General features: G+C 36.2%; 1 protein-coding gene across 5 annotated transcripts in view; it reads left to right on the top strand.

Moving 5' to 3' along the window:
- The first annotated feature begins 243 nt into the window (after positions 1-243).
- Positions 244-12,550, top strand: part of LOC139753330 (spermatogenesis-associated protein 20) — a 119,876-nt gene continuing 107,569 nt past the window's right edge. The window contains exons 1-4 of one of the 5 annotated variants that reach the window (XM_071669672.1): positions 521-631; positions 4,625-5,348; positions 8,146-8,328; positions 8,523-8,742. In XM_071669672.1, coding sequence (XP_071525773.1) covers positions 5,335-5,348; positions 8,146-8,328; positions 8,523-8,742 — 417 coding nt within the window. In that variant the 5' untranslated portion in view covers positions 521-631; positions 4,625-5,334. Of the gene's footprint in view, positions 397-520; positions 632-4,624; positions 5,349-8,145; positions 8,329-8,522; positions 8,743-12,550 lie in introns of those variants that run through there. The other 4 variants (XM_071669668.1, XM_071669671.1, XM_071669670.1 and 1 more) reach the window with 4 other exon arrangements.

Genomic DNA, 12,550 nt, shown 5'->3' with positions numbered 1-12,550 from the left:
TATACATATGCTTGATGATACAGAAAAGATATGGGGTTCCTTTAATGCAGACATTGTTCTCCGCGAACTTTTAACAGTAAGACGAGGGATAATTGACTTCTAAGGGAAAACGAGTCAATCTACTCGACACTACCTGGTTCAAGAAGGAACACAACTATTCTGAAAATCACCAAGATATCTCAAATACTTGAAAAATATTTCTGCGTTAAATATAATTTCAAGAGAATCTATCACAATATTTCATAACTGTTATTACCTTGAATACAATGAAGGAATTTTTATACTTGTCCATCACTATCGTAGCCGTATATGATAATAAAAAAATGGTACGGTCGGCCGCCAGATGTAAATAGATGGTGATTGTAAACAAGGTCCATCGTTGGCCCAGAATACTATGTGAGTTGAAGGTCGTTTTCCTTCGTTTCTACTTAATATATATCTGTCATATGGTTTGTTACTGTACATACGAGTCCTTTTGTCGTACTCTTTCTTACGGATATTCTTATATGGTTTATTATATTTTAGAACAGCTGTTTGGAGAGTGGAAAGCAGCTGTCGACCTAATTAGTGTATCTCCATGTGTCTCCACTGTTTCGTAACTACACAAGAAATCGAAGTCAACCCTGAAAAAGTTATTCTTATATTCGTATTACTTGGGGCCATTGACTCTTCATCCAAATACAATATTTATATGCTCTGACAACTCAAGAACACTTGGTATTCTCTGGAAAAGCTACGTATCTATAGATAAGATATCAATCATGTGATGATGAATTTTGAATATTCTGTACAATTTTTCTTAACTGATGACTGAGTATTTATGAAGGGCAAGGTATAGAAAATTAGGGAAAGTTTGAGATTAGATCATTTAAGACTTGTGGGAGTTAATTGCTTAAACACCTGATTCACAATTTCTTTCACCATTGGTATTTTTACCTGTGGTCCCATACACTTGTATCACTTCTTCCACTCTGTCCATCCAGGATCTACGTTCTCTATTGCTCTTGCACATAAACAACCTTTAATCTGGTTACTTATATTCTTGACCTTTCACACTTCACCATCATAAGTTTCACTCTTGTACTGACATGACACAGTAAAACATCATCTCTAAACTCCGAATATTACACAATACATTTGGTATTCAAGAGAATTGCAGCAGAATAGGTGAAATACATCTACAGTACTGTAGACCAAGGCACTTAAAGAAATTTATGTGCTGGTTGATAGTTTAATGCTCTTCTGTGTGTATTTTTATACATTTTTTTTTACAGTCCCCAACTTGAAGGTACAATACCATACTTTCTGGTCTCAGTTTTTTTTTCATATAAAGGAAAAGCATATCTTAAATGAAAGAACTTTATAGGAAAATGCCTTTAGAAGCAAATTCGCTATGGATTTCGTAGCTTTTTTCGTAATTAAGCTGATTTGCTTTAGATCTTTTGGCTTTCACCTTTTGCAATTGGTAGATGTAGTGAATAATTGCAAATTCAAATGAACTGGTCTCATCCATCCACCATTTTTGTCTACATTTGCTCAGCCAATGTCGAGTGGTTTATGTAGTGCACTCATGCCCATTCAGTGCTTAGTTTCTTGTGCTTCTTCACTTTAGATATATGTGTGAATGTTCGGTCATTTACTCGCCTCACTCACCATTATAAAGAACATATTTGAATTATCAGTCCCCATAATGTCTGAAAATTTTTTTACAAGTGATTGAAATAAACCAAAGCTGGTGAGAAAAAGTATCACTGTGGAGGTGAAAGTGGAAGAACTCATAGGTAAGAAATAACTCTGTCAAGAACATATCTATATATCACATATGTTATAGTAAATCCATTGAAAGCTCTTTTTCCAAGAACGTATCTTGAGTGTTCAATGAGTTATTCATGTATATAAGAAAAATGAAAAAACAAGAAACAAATGTAGGTTGTCACTAACCAGGGAGGTATGTTACTGATACTACCTGCCTGGGTATCAGGAGGGTTAGTGATGGCTGTGTAGTGAGGCAGCACTTCAAGCTGCATCCTCTGATCCAGGTAGCTGTCTTTTTCTGCCTGACTCAAATGTGGACTGCTGGCATTCTGTCCACAGACACACAGTCTCTCCTTGTCACACATATCACTTTACAACACTTAACTGACACAATTCATTCTTTGTAACCCTAGGTTTTCTTGCAGTGAATGCTATGCACTAGCCCTGCTTTTTGGCTGAATGGTAGCAGCAATAGAAAGGAGTGGAAGGTAGGAATTTTAGGCGGGTACACAAGGTAGAAGTAGTATTTTGGGAAAGTTAGTTGGGCACATTAGGTAGAAATAGACAGTAGGAACATTAGGTAGGAACCTCTGGAAACTCTGTAGTAGGGTTAACCTATTTCAGTGGCCTGTTAAGGGTGAGACACAAAAGGCTAAAAAGTGGCACTGGTTTTCACCAGTTATGAGACTCTTTGCTGTTGCTACCCCCATGAGGTAGTTCCCAGAGGGAATGTGAGTCAGAGATATAGATAGATAGGTAGATGGGCCATTCTTCATCTGTTTCCTGGCACTACCTTGCTGATGCAGGAAACAGCAATTAAGTATGATATAGATAGAAACAAGTGACATAGGCCTCAACTCATTCAGGAAGAAATAACAAACTTCTAATGAGAGTGCACTGTATTACAGTACTAAGATAGTGGTAAATACTGGATTGGCTTTGACATGTCTAGCCAGACAGCATTTATTCCTTTTTATATTAGAGCTAATGCACCAGTTACTGATGCATCATATGTAAATCTCCTTGTTTCAGACATCTTCATTGCTTTGAAAATTATTTTTGTAGTTTATTATAAGATCTATTTTAAGGTATTCAGTGATATTTGGTATTGTTGTTTAGGGAGACACAAGTAAAGCATCTTTTGTAAAACTTTCATCCTTCCTTAGGACTGCCACACCCTTTTCTACAAACACATTTGTGTCATGTCTATTACTCTGTCTTAAGCAGAGGCCCCACTACCTTTCATCCTTGCTTTACACAAACCCAGCATTTCTAATTGTCATTTTCTAAGTATCTTCAACCTGCATCAACTTCCCTTTGTCATTTATTTCTCTCACATTCCATTCACCCACACAAACCTGCAGCTTTATGCATGCTGCTGTCATCTGTGGCCACATGCTCCTTTACTATACAAGAAAAGATATTTGTTATTACAATTGGTGCAGAGGCAGGAGAGATGGGGTAGGTGAGACTGTGATTGATTTGTTTTTGGAGAGAAGGGATATGGTAGGAAGTGTGAATGATATATGGCACAGGAGAGGATGAGATTTTTTTCAAATGATATGGTAGTAATGATTTTTTTCAAATATGATAGTAATATGTAAGGTTACTGATTTTTTTTTTGATGGTAAAAGACTAGAATTATGAATTAGAAAATTAGGATAAGAATAGAAAAGTTGAAAACTGAAACTTACCTTCCAAGAGGTCATGCATTTCAGGATTAAGCCAGGAGGGTGTGGAGGCAGTTTAAGACCACTCTATTGGAGACTACACGGGAGGTTTGTGGTACAGTATAGATTGCGGAAAGAGAGGAACAGCATGGGGAGATGAAGATTTCAGAAAGCTGGTGGAGGCTAAAAGAAGAAAGATTTGAAAAGGAAAGCTAAATCTGTCATAAAATGATTTTGAATGTAGTATAAAATGTTGGAAAGATGCTGAAATATGTATCACTAAATGAAAACAAATGATAATCTTTGCAAAAAAGAGTCGAAATTTAAAAGTGGGTCACAATATATTATGGAATTTGATGAATAAGAGGAGAGAGAGATGTGTAAGAAGTGAAAGTATATTTGTCAAGTCTATGAGAATACTGTTAACAGAGAATAAAGTTTATAAAGTGTAGAGAGAATACTTATAAAGGACTGATTTTTGGTGATGGTGAAAGAGATATGTACACTGGAACAGTGGGTATAGAGGTAAGGAGAGCAAAATAGGAGTGTGAGAGAGGAACACATTACAAAGGAGCAAGGGAAAAGGGTAACAAATCTTTGAAAGAATGGAAATGCTTATGGTGTAGTTGGAGTCGTGAGTGGTGAAGAGTTCAGGTGAAATTCATGTTGAATGGATATGAAATGTATGTATAAAAGTATGGAAAAGTGACCTGGTGCTTAATTATTAAACAGGTAGTAATTATTCTACTGTATAAAGGGAAAGGAAGTACAAATGATTTTAAGTAATAAAGTGGGAAGAGTCTCGTGAGCTAAATCAGCAGGGTGTATGGTAGGATTGTAATTGATTGTGTTAAGAGGATTACTGAGCCCCCTGTTGGTGAAGAACAAAGGGGTTTAAGAGAGGAAAAAGGTGATTAGATCACTCGTCCAACTGCAAGATCAAGACATATTGCTTGTTCTTTAGTGCACATACTGTTCTCAGTTTATGAAGTAGTTCCTGTATACTCTAAATGCTGGTGCACCTTTTGAGATGTATTTCAAGGAATGTAACATAAGAGATGTTCTGTGTCTTATTGGTAGTGCATGGTAATTGGTTGACTCCTCAAGACTGAAAAAGGGATGGTATAAACTATGGCCAGGATATTAGTTTGGGCCTAATTCAGATGAAGACCCTTATGTAGAATTTACTGGTTTTGCAGTCTTTAAAGAGAAAGAAAATGTCCTTGATTTGCTTGATTACGTCAAATATGTGACTGACAATTTTGCAACTACTTTGGCTAAGAAGTTGAATGAAGAAGATTTAGAAGAATGTATGGGAATTGACTTAGACAAAGCTATTAATCATCAGCTTACAGATGAAATTTTAGACAAGGTTGTAAATCCCAGAAAAAGTAATAAGAAAGAGGACATTGAGAAAAATGATACTGACATGGATGGAAATATTTCACTTGATGCTAAATTGATTCAGTTAGTCAGTGTGGTGATTACATTATTAAAGCGACAGAACTTTATAACTGATCAGGAAATTATAAACATATGCTCAAATGATAAGTTTCTTGAGTTATCCAGTGAGATGATGAAAGGGTTAGAGCAGCTTAGCTTTATAACTGATCAGAAGATTATGAAAATATACGTTTTTTGAGAGATATTGAACAAGGAATGACCAAAAGACTTGAAATGACTTCAGTTGTCAGATGTTTAAAAAGATAACTAAGAAAAATAAAGCACGACCTTCTACTTTTGACAATCTAGTAGCCTCACTGTATGCTGCCCAAGGTATACTAGTCTCAACTCCAGTCCCACATGCTGCTAATACTAGCATGCTAGGAAACAAACACCAACCTAAACAGTCCACTACTTCCAGAACTTGAAATGTACATCACGACTTCTCATTTTGGAAGCTGAAATAATGCAGCTCATTAGGTGAGTGAATGATGAATCACAAATGATTTTAATGTTAGTTAAGTAAAATGTTATTCATATATGTTGTACATAGTGCATATTGATTTTAGTGATTTATTTTTGTGTAGTGAAATTTAAATAAAAAGGTTTCTTTTAATTGACCACCACTGGTCCAGCAAAATGACTGATTCAGATTGGCTCTGGTCTCTGGTTGCTGGATTATTGAGTTTCAACTTTGGTGCATAATCCAGTGATGCCCTGTTTCGTAATCCATACTCACCCATGTATAGTTATGTATGTCCCTCTTTTGAAACCAGGCATTCCCAATCACTGTTCTTTTTAAACTTACAACACCATAAGCTATTCACCATTTCCATGTCCCCAATTATATTTTTCTGACATCTGACATCTTTTGAAAAAAGATTTTCACTTAGTTTTTAATGTGTTTATAGATATATGAATTTTATAGAGAAGAGACCGAGGCCTGTCACACAACTAAATGTGGTTAGGTTTTTCAAAATGCCAAGACAAACCTTTCACCCTGCCTGTTCTGCCCGCGTAAACAAAACATAACGTGTGTGTGTGTGTGTGTAGTATGTATAGTTTGAATTCATTCCTGGAAAGAAACCATGAATTGTTTATTGTACTGATAAGTAGTCTGAGATTTTGCCTGAAAAGAAAAACAGAACAATTATGGTACACTTGTTGCTGTTTGCCTTAACTTGTATTTTTGGGGGTTCCTTACATATGGATAGTACATGAAAGTCCTTTACCTAAATTGAAAATAAAAGAAAATCATTGTTACCATATTACCTCAAGACAGAAGTGGAGCAAGCTGTTTTTTATGGATTTGAATTTTTTACTATCCTTTTTCCTTTTTCTTCATTATACATACACAGCTCTGTTTTTCTTGTTTTCTGCTATCATGTAGTGTAATTTCTGTGTGTTTTGGTAGTTGAAACAGTTATTGATACAATTTTAGCCTTTGGTTTTGGTGTATAACCTCTGTTCTCAAGTCAGAGACAATGGTCTTATCAACTCTTAGGTGCAATTTGGATAATCTTGGTACCCATGTTTTGAAAAAAATTTATGGATTAGGTCCAGGTCTGAGTTAGTAACATCACAGTTATTGGAGTTGGAGTGAACTGTATTTTAACAGGAAGATAATAAATGGTAAGTAGGCAGGTTGAACAATGTTTAAAAGGGGTGTAATTACAAATGATGATTACATGTATGTTGTGATTATTTCTGGTGTTTTTAGTTTATGAGTTCAGAAAGATCTTTCAGAAGAGAGATGTGTAAAAATCAATGTAGAATTGAAAAAGTTCTTTATATCTTTTGTGAGTAGAAGTTAATAAATGATGAGCATGCAGGTTGAGCATCTGTTGTGAGTGATAATAATGCACATATATTGTGATTATTACCCACGCTATTAGTTTTCGAGCTAAGATGTTTCTGAAAGGAAATATGTTAGAATTAATTTTGAATAAAAAAGTACTAGACAGTAAACCCTTGATTTAACAGACTAATGAGGAAGGAGTGTCCTTCATTGCTGATAGTCCATTAGATTGAATGTAACCTAAGTTGAAGTGTAGTTGAAGAAGAGAAGTATATAGTGAAAGAGAAGAGAGAGGTGTTTGGGGGTACTTACAAGGGAGGAGTGCAAATGATTGAAAGATGTATAAGAGAAAGTGGCAGGAGATCAAGAGGAAGGTGCAGGGGTTGAAAAAGAGGGCAAATGAGAGTTAAATACATTCTGTTAAATCCAAAGTCTGTTATATCAGGGACAGTTAAATTGAGGGTTTGCTGATTTTTTTACAGGTAGAAGATATTATGAAGTATGTGTGCTGGTCAAACAACTCTTCTGAGTGTTGTGATTATGAGCAATGATTATGCTTATTACTATTTCCCTGATTACGGATATTAGTGTTAAAGTTAGTGACACCTCTGAACAGAACTGTGTTATGATAGTATCAGTAACTTATAAAGCCATGTTTTGGCAATTTTTTTTCATGGTCAGACGCATGTGTGGCATGATTAGTGCTTGATCGGAATAAAACACATCAGTTGCATATGTGGCATTATTAGTGCATGATGGTGTTAGAACTTTTTTTTTTTTTTTAGATATTTTGCATATTTTCTTGCTGGAAATCTAAATTTTCATTGTTTAACTTTTTGTCTAGAAAATTTAATGCCATATATAAGTAAACCTTAATGTCACTAGAAGCTGTATAAATAATTAAGATCAACTTAAAGAGTTCTGTTTTTCGTGGAGAGTTGTCTTCTTTTTTTTCTCTGGGTCATTGAAATCTAATAATGCAATGCAGCAAAATAGTTCATTTGTTTTACCCTGATAATTGTTTTGGCAATGAGAGTATAAGCTGAATTGGCACAATCTGTCGGAAGGGTTTAACAGCATGATGGGGCTTTGCTTGCACTGAATGTGCATAGGTAATATCTGACATGCAGTTTTTAATGTTGATGGAGGTAATCTTGATTGTTCCTTTATAGGAAATATATTAAATGATAATTTTCAAGAGATCCTGGATGGGTTTTAATCCCTAGTTTCCTTTGCTTGATCTCTCTAGGTTCATCAAAACCTTTCAGGATCTTAATGTTTATTCAGAATAGTGTTGCCCATGTTTGAAATGTTGATAATGAATTGCATCCACTGTTTGAGGAGTTGCTGTTTCAGTTGACAGAATCTCATACCATCAGACATGCTTTGATGGATATTCTGGCCAGAGTGTATGTATGCAGTCTTTTTATGGTAGAGACTATAAGGACAAGCTTTTAGAGATTTACCACTCTTTTGCAGGAACTTTAGTACAATTGGCAGATGGGTTAGTAGAATTTGCCATCAACCAGTAAGACAAACTTTTCAGCGAACCATGGCAACTGGAGGAGAGGGAGCATCTTGTGCCAGTACCGAGAAACGAAACAGACTTTCTTCAGAAAAATCTCCTTATCTTCTGCAGCATGCAACTAATCCAGTGCACTGGTAAGACAACCAAGTTAGAACTTTCTGCACTGCCAACATAATATTTTGATATATCTTTATTATACAATATGAAGGTGATATATTTAATATTTCATTTTGTATGAAAATGTTATATTTGATATTTCATTTCATATGAAAATGTTATATTTGATATTTCATTTTAAATGAAATAATGTAAAAAGGTGAATTTTTAGGTATCCTTGGGGTGAGGAAGCTTTTAGTGCTGCGCGTCGAGAAAACAAACTCATCTTCTTAAGTGTAGGATATTCGACATGCCATTGGTGTCATGTCATGGAGAGGGAGAGCTTTGAGAATCCCAATATAGCAGAGTTAATGAATTCAAATTTCATCAATGTGAAAGTGGACAGGGAAGAAAGACCAGATGTAGACAAAGTATACATGACTTTTGTTACGGTAAGTCATGAAGATTTTTTTTTTTGTGATTTAATGCTTGTTGATGGACTTATGTAAGTTTCTTTTGATTGTGCTTATTTTCTATATTTGAAATATGTGCATAATACCCTATTATGATTGTATTGCAGAATGATAAGTACATTAAATGCAGTATGGCTTTGTTTGATTATTTTAAGTCCGTAATTTCTCTAGACCTAGTAATAACATTTTGAGATGGCATGTGGTACGAGTAGGAAGAGAGGAGAGTGATTGGTTCCCAGTGAAGGTTGGTCTATGGCAGGGGTGTGTGATGTCCCCATGGTTGTTTGATTTGTTTATGGATGGAGTGGTTAGGGAGGTTATGCAAGAGTTTTGCAGAAAGGGGCGAGTATGCAGTCTGTTGGGGATGAGAGGGCCTGGGAAGCTAGTCAATTGTTATTTGCTGATGTGCAGCACTTATGGCTGGTGCGAGTTAGAAACTGCAGAAGTTGGTGACTGAGTTTGGAAAAGTGTATGAAAGGAAAAAGTTAGGGGTAAATGTGAATAAGAGTAAGGTTATTAGGTTCAGCAGAGTTGAGGGGCAAGTTAGTTGGGATGTGAGTTTGAATGGAGAGAAATTGAAGGAAGTGAAGTGTTTTAGATAAGTGGAAGTGGATTTAGCTGGGAGTGGATCCATGGAAGTGGAGGTGAGTCATAGGGTGGGGGATGGGGCAAAGGTTCTGGCAGTGATGAAAAACATGTGGATACAGAGAACATTATCTTGGAGTGGAAAAATGGGTATTTTTGAAGGAATTGTAGTTCCAACAGTGTTATATGGTTGCAAGGCATTGGCTATAGATATGGTTGTACAGAGGGGGGTGGATGCGTTGGAAATGACTTGCTTGAGAACAGTATGTGGTGTAAAGTGGTTTGATTGAGGAAGTAATGAAAGGGTAAGAGAGATGTGTGGTAATAGAGTGTGGTTGAGAAAGCAGAAGAGGGTGTGTTGAAATGGTTTGGACATTTGGAGTGAATGAGTAGGGAGAGGTTGACAAAGAGGATATATGTATCAGAGGTGGAGGGAACAGAAAGTGGGAGACGAAATTGGAAGTGAAGGATGGAGTGAAAAAGATTTTGAGCAGTTGGGGCCTGAACATGCTGGAGGATGAGAGGTGTGCAAGGAATAGAGTGAATTGGAATGATGTAGTGTACTGAAGTCAATGTGCTATCAGTGGACTGAACCAGGGCATGTAAAATGTCTGGGGTAAACCATGAAAAGGTGTGTGGGGCCTGGATATGGATAAGAGTTGTGGTTTTGGTGCATTACACATGACAGCTAGAGACCGAGTGTGAACGAATGTGGCCTTTTTTGTCTGTTTTCATGGCGCTACCTTGCTGATGCAGGGAGTGGCAATCTTGTTTCCTATGAGGTGGGATGGCGTCAGGAATGGATGAAGGCAAGTGAGTATGAATGTGTACATGTATATATGTATATGTCTGTGTATTTGTATGTATATGTATGTCTGTATTTGTATGTATATTTGTATGTATATGTGTATGTGTTGATAGCTATATGTATGTGTGTGTGCTTGTATGACTGTGTATGTATATATGCGTGTATGTGAGTGGATAGGTCTTTCTTCGCCTGTTTCCTGGTGCTACCTTGCTGATGCAAGAAATGGCAATCAAGTATAATAGATAATTAAAAAAGATATGTCGTGGATAAATGCATACTATAATGTTAGCCATCTCAGATTAAAAGAGAAATGAAGAATATGACAAAAAAGAATATGAAGAGATTGATGATTCCATTATGGATGATTATAACCCCAACTATTAACCCTTAATGTCATCGGTGTTGGCTTCCTTTCCTTACCTAAAACTCAGAATCTCATAGATATTCATGTTTGATCAAAGGTGTTTTTTTCTTAGTGTTTAAAAGTTTAGAGTGCTTCATCAGTGTGGAACATTAAAGACGGGCACTGACAGGTGCTGGAGATATGTAAATGCATGTGTGGGCTGCCACCTCCTTTTATTTTATCAATTATTTGTTTTTTTTATGCCTTTACATCAAGTTAGACTATTTTACTCTTCTTTATCACAGAATGAAGTATTTTCTTTTGTAATTCATGTGATTCATACATATATTTTGTGCTGATTTGTTCTTTTACTGAAAATCATTTCGGTCCTTAACCAAAAACATCTCTAATATCTTAAGGGATTTACTGTTTCCTCCTTTCATGTGCCATGATCAATCCATAACTAACTATCCAAATGAAATTCATCTTTGGATGATTTTGCTCTTAGTCATCCATCTTCCTCTCCTTCCACTGAACTTATGCAATCTCCTATATTTTTTTCACACATGGTAGTTCCAGGACTGACAGCTCATAGTCAGTGGTCCTAAGGCAACGAAGAGTATTGTACAGTACTGCATCTGGCAAATGTAGGATAATTTTTCTCTGTTACAGTACAGTATTAATTTTTTGTTTAGACACTAATTTAATGCATTAGATTAATATTGGACAAATGCATTTCTCAATTGAAGTATCTTTCAGAAGAGAATTTTTATATTTTCTCCTGGTTCCTCTGTCATAAATGGTGGACATACCAACACTGTATTCAGCACACAGTTTTTCACGAAAGCCCCTTTGTCAAGCTTCTCTGTAATTGCTGTTTTCTTGAGGACAGTAAGTGTAACATGCTTACAAATTTGGCAGGACTGAACTTGTCATGAGGGAGCAGTCTGTTCTAGGAATCAATAGTGAGGGCAGAAAATGTTGTAACTTGTCCAGATAGGGAAGATCACAAGCAAAATCTGTGTGTTTAAATGAACAAGGACTCTGGCCCCACAAGTACTGTGCCTGATGAAGGATACACAGCTTGCTCAAATGATACATAACCAGTTGATAAGTTAGTAACATCCCTTGTACTTGCATAGTTTTTTTATCTTCATTATTATATTATTTATTGTTTTATTACATTAAGAAGTAAATTACATGAACTGTATGTGTAAGATGTACATAGATGTACATACAAAAGTGAGTAGTTTCCCTTAGCTGCATGAACACGCTGTTATAGCATCTGAATGCGTGTGCATTTGTTATGAGGAACTATCTTTTCTTTGATTGCAAAATAATATTGTCAATTTTTTCTTAGTTTCTTTGTCTTGATAATTGCTCTATTTAGTCTTCTCTGATTCTTCTTGGAATAGATTACATGAACTGTAAGATGAACAAATATATATATATTTATTTATTTATTATTTTATTTATTATACTTTGTTGCTGTCTCCCGCATGAGCGAGGTAGTGCAAGGAAACAGACGAAAGAATGGCCCAACCCACCCACATACACATGTATATACATACGCATCCACACACAGCACATATATATACATATATATACATCTCAACGTATACATATATATACACACACAGGCATATACACATATACACATGTACATATTTCATACTGTCGGCCCTTATTCATTCCCTTCGCCACCCCGCCACACATGAAATGAAAACACCCTCCCCCCGCATGTGCGCGAGGTACCCTAGGAAAAGACAACAAAGGCCACATTCGTTAACACTTAGTCTCTAGCTGTCATGTATAATGCACCAAAACCACAGCTCCCTTTCCACATCCAGGCCCCACAAAGCTTTCCATGGTTTACCCCAGAAGCTTCACATGCCCTGGTTCAATCCATTGACAGCACGTCGACCCCAGTATACCACATCGTTCCAATTCACTCTATTCCTTGCACACCTTTCACCCTTCTGCATGTTCAGGCCCCGATCGTTCAAAATCTTTTTCACTCCATCTTTCCACCTCCAATTTGGTCTCTCACT

This window comes from Panulirus ornatus, chromosome 14 (genome assembly GCF_036320965.1).
Source record: "Panulirus ornatus isolate Po-2019 chromosome 14, ASM3632096v1, whole genome shotgun sequence".
Classification (NCBI taxonomy): domain Eukaryota; kingdom Metazoa; phylum Arthropoda; class Malacostraca; order Decapoda; family Palinuridae; genus Panulirus; species Panulirus ornatus.
Note: the sequence above shows the minus strand (reverse complement) of the source record. Positions and strands in the feature narration are given on the sequence as shown.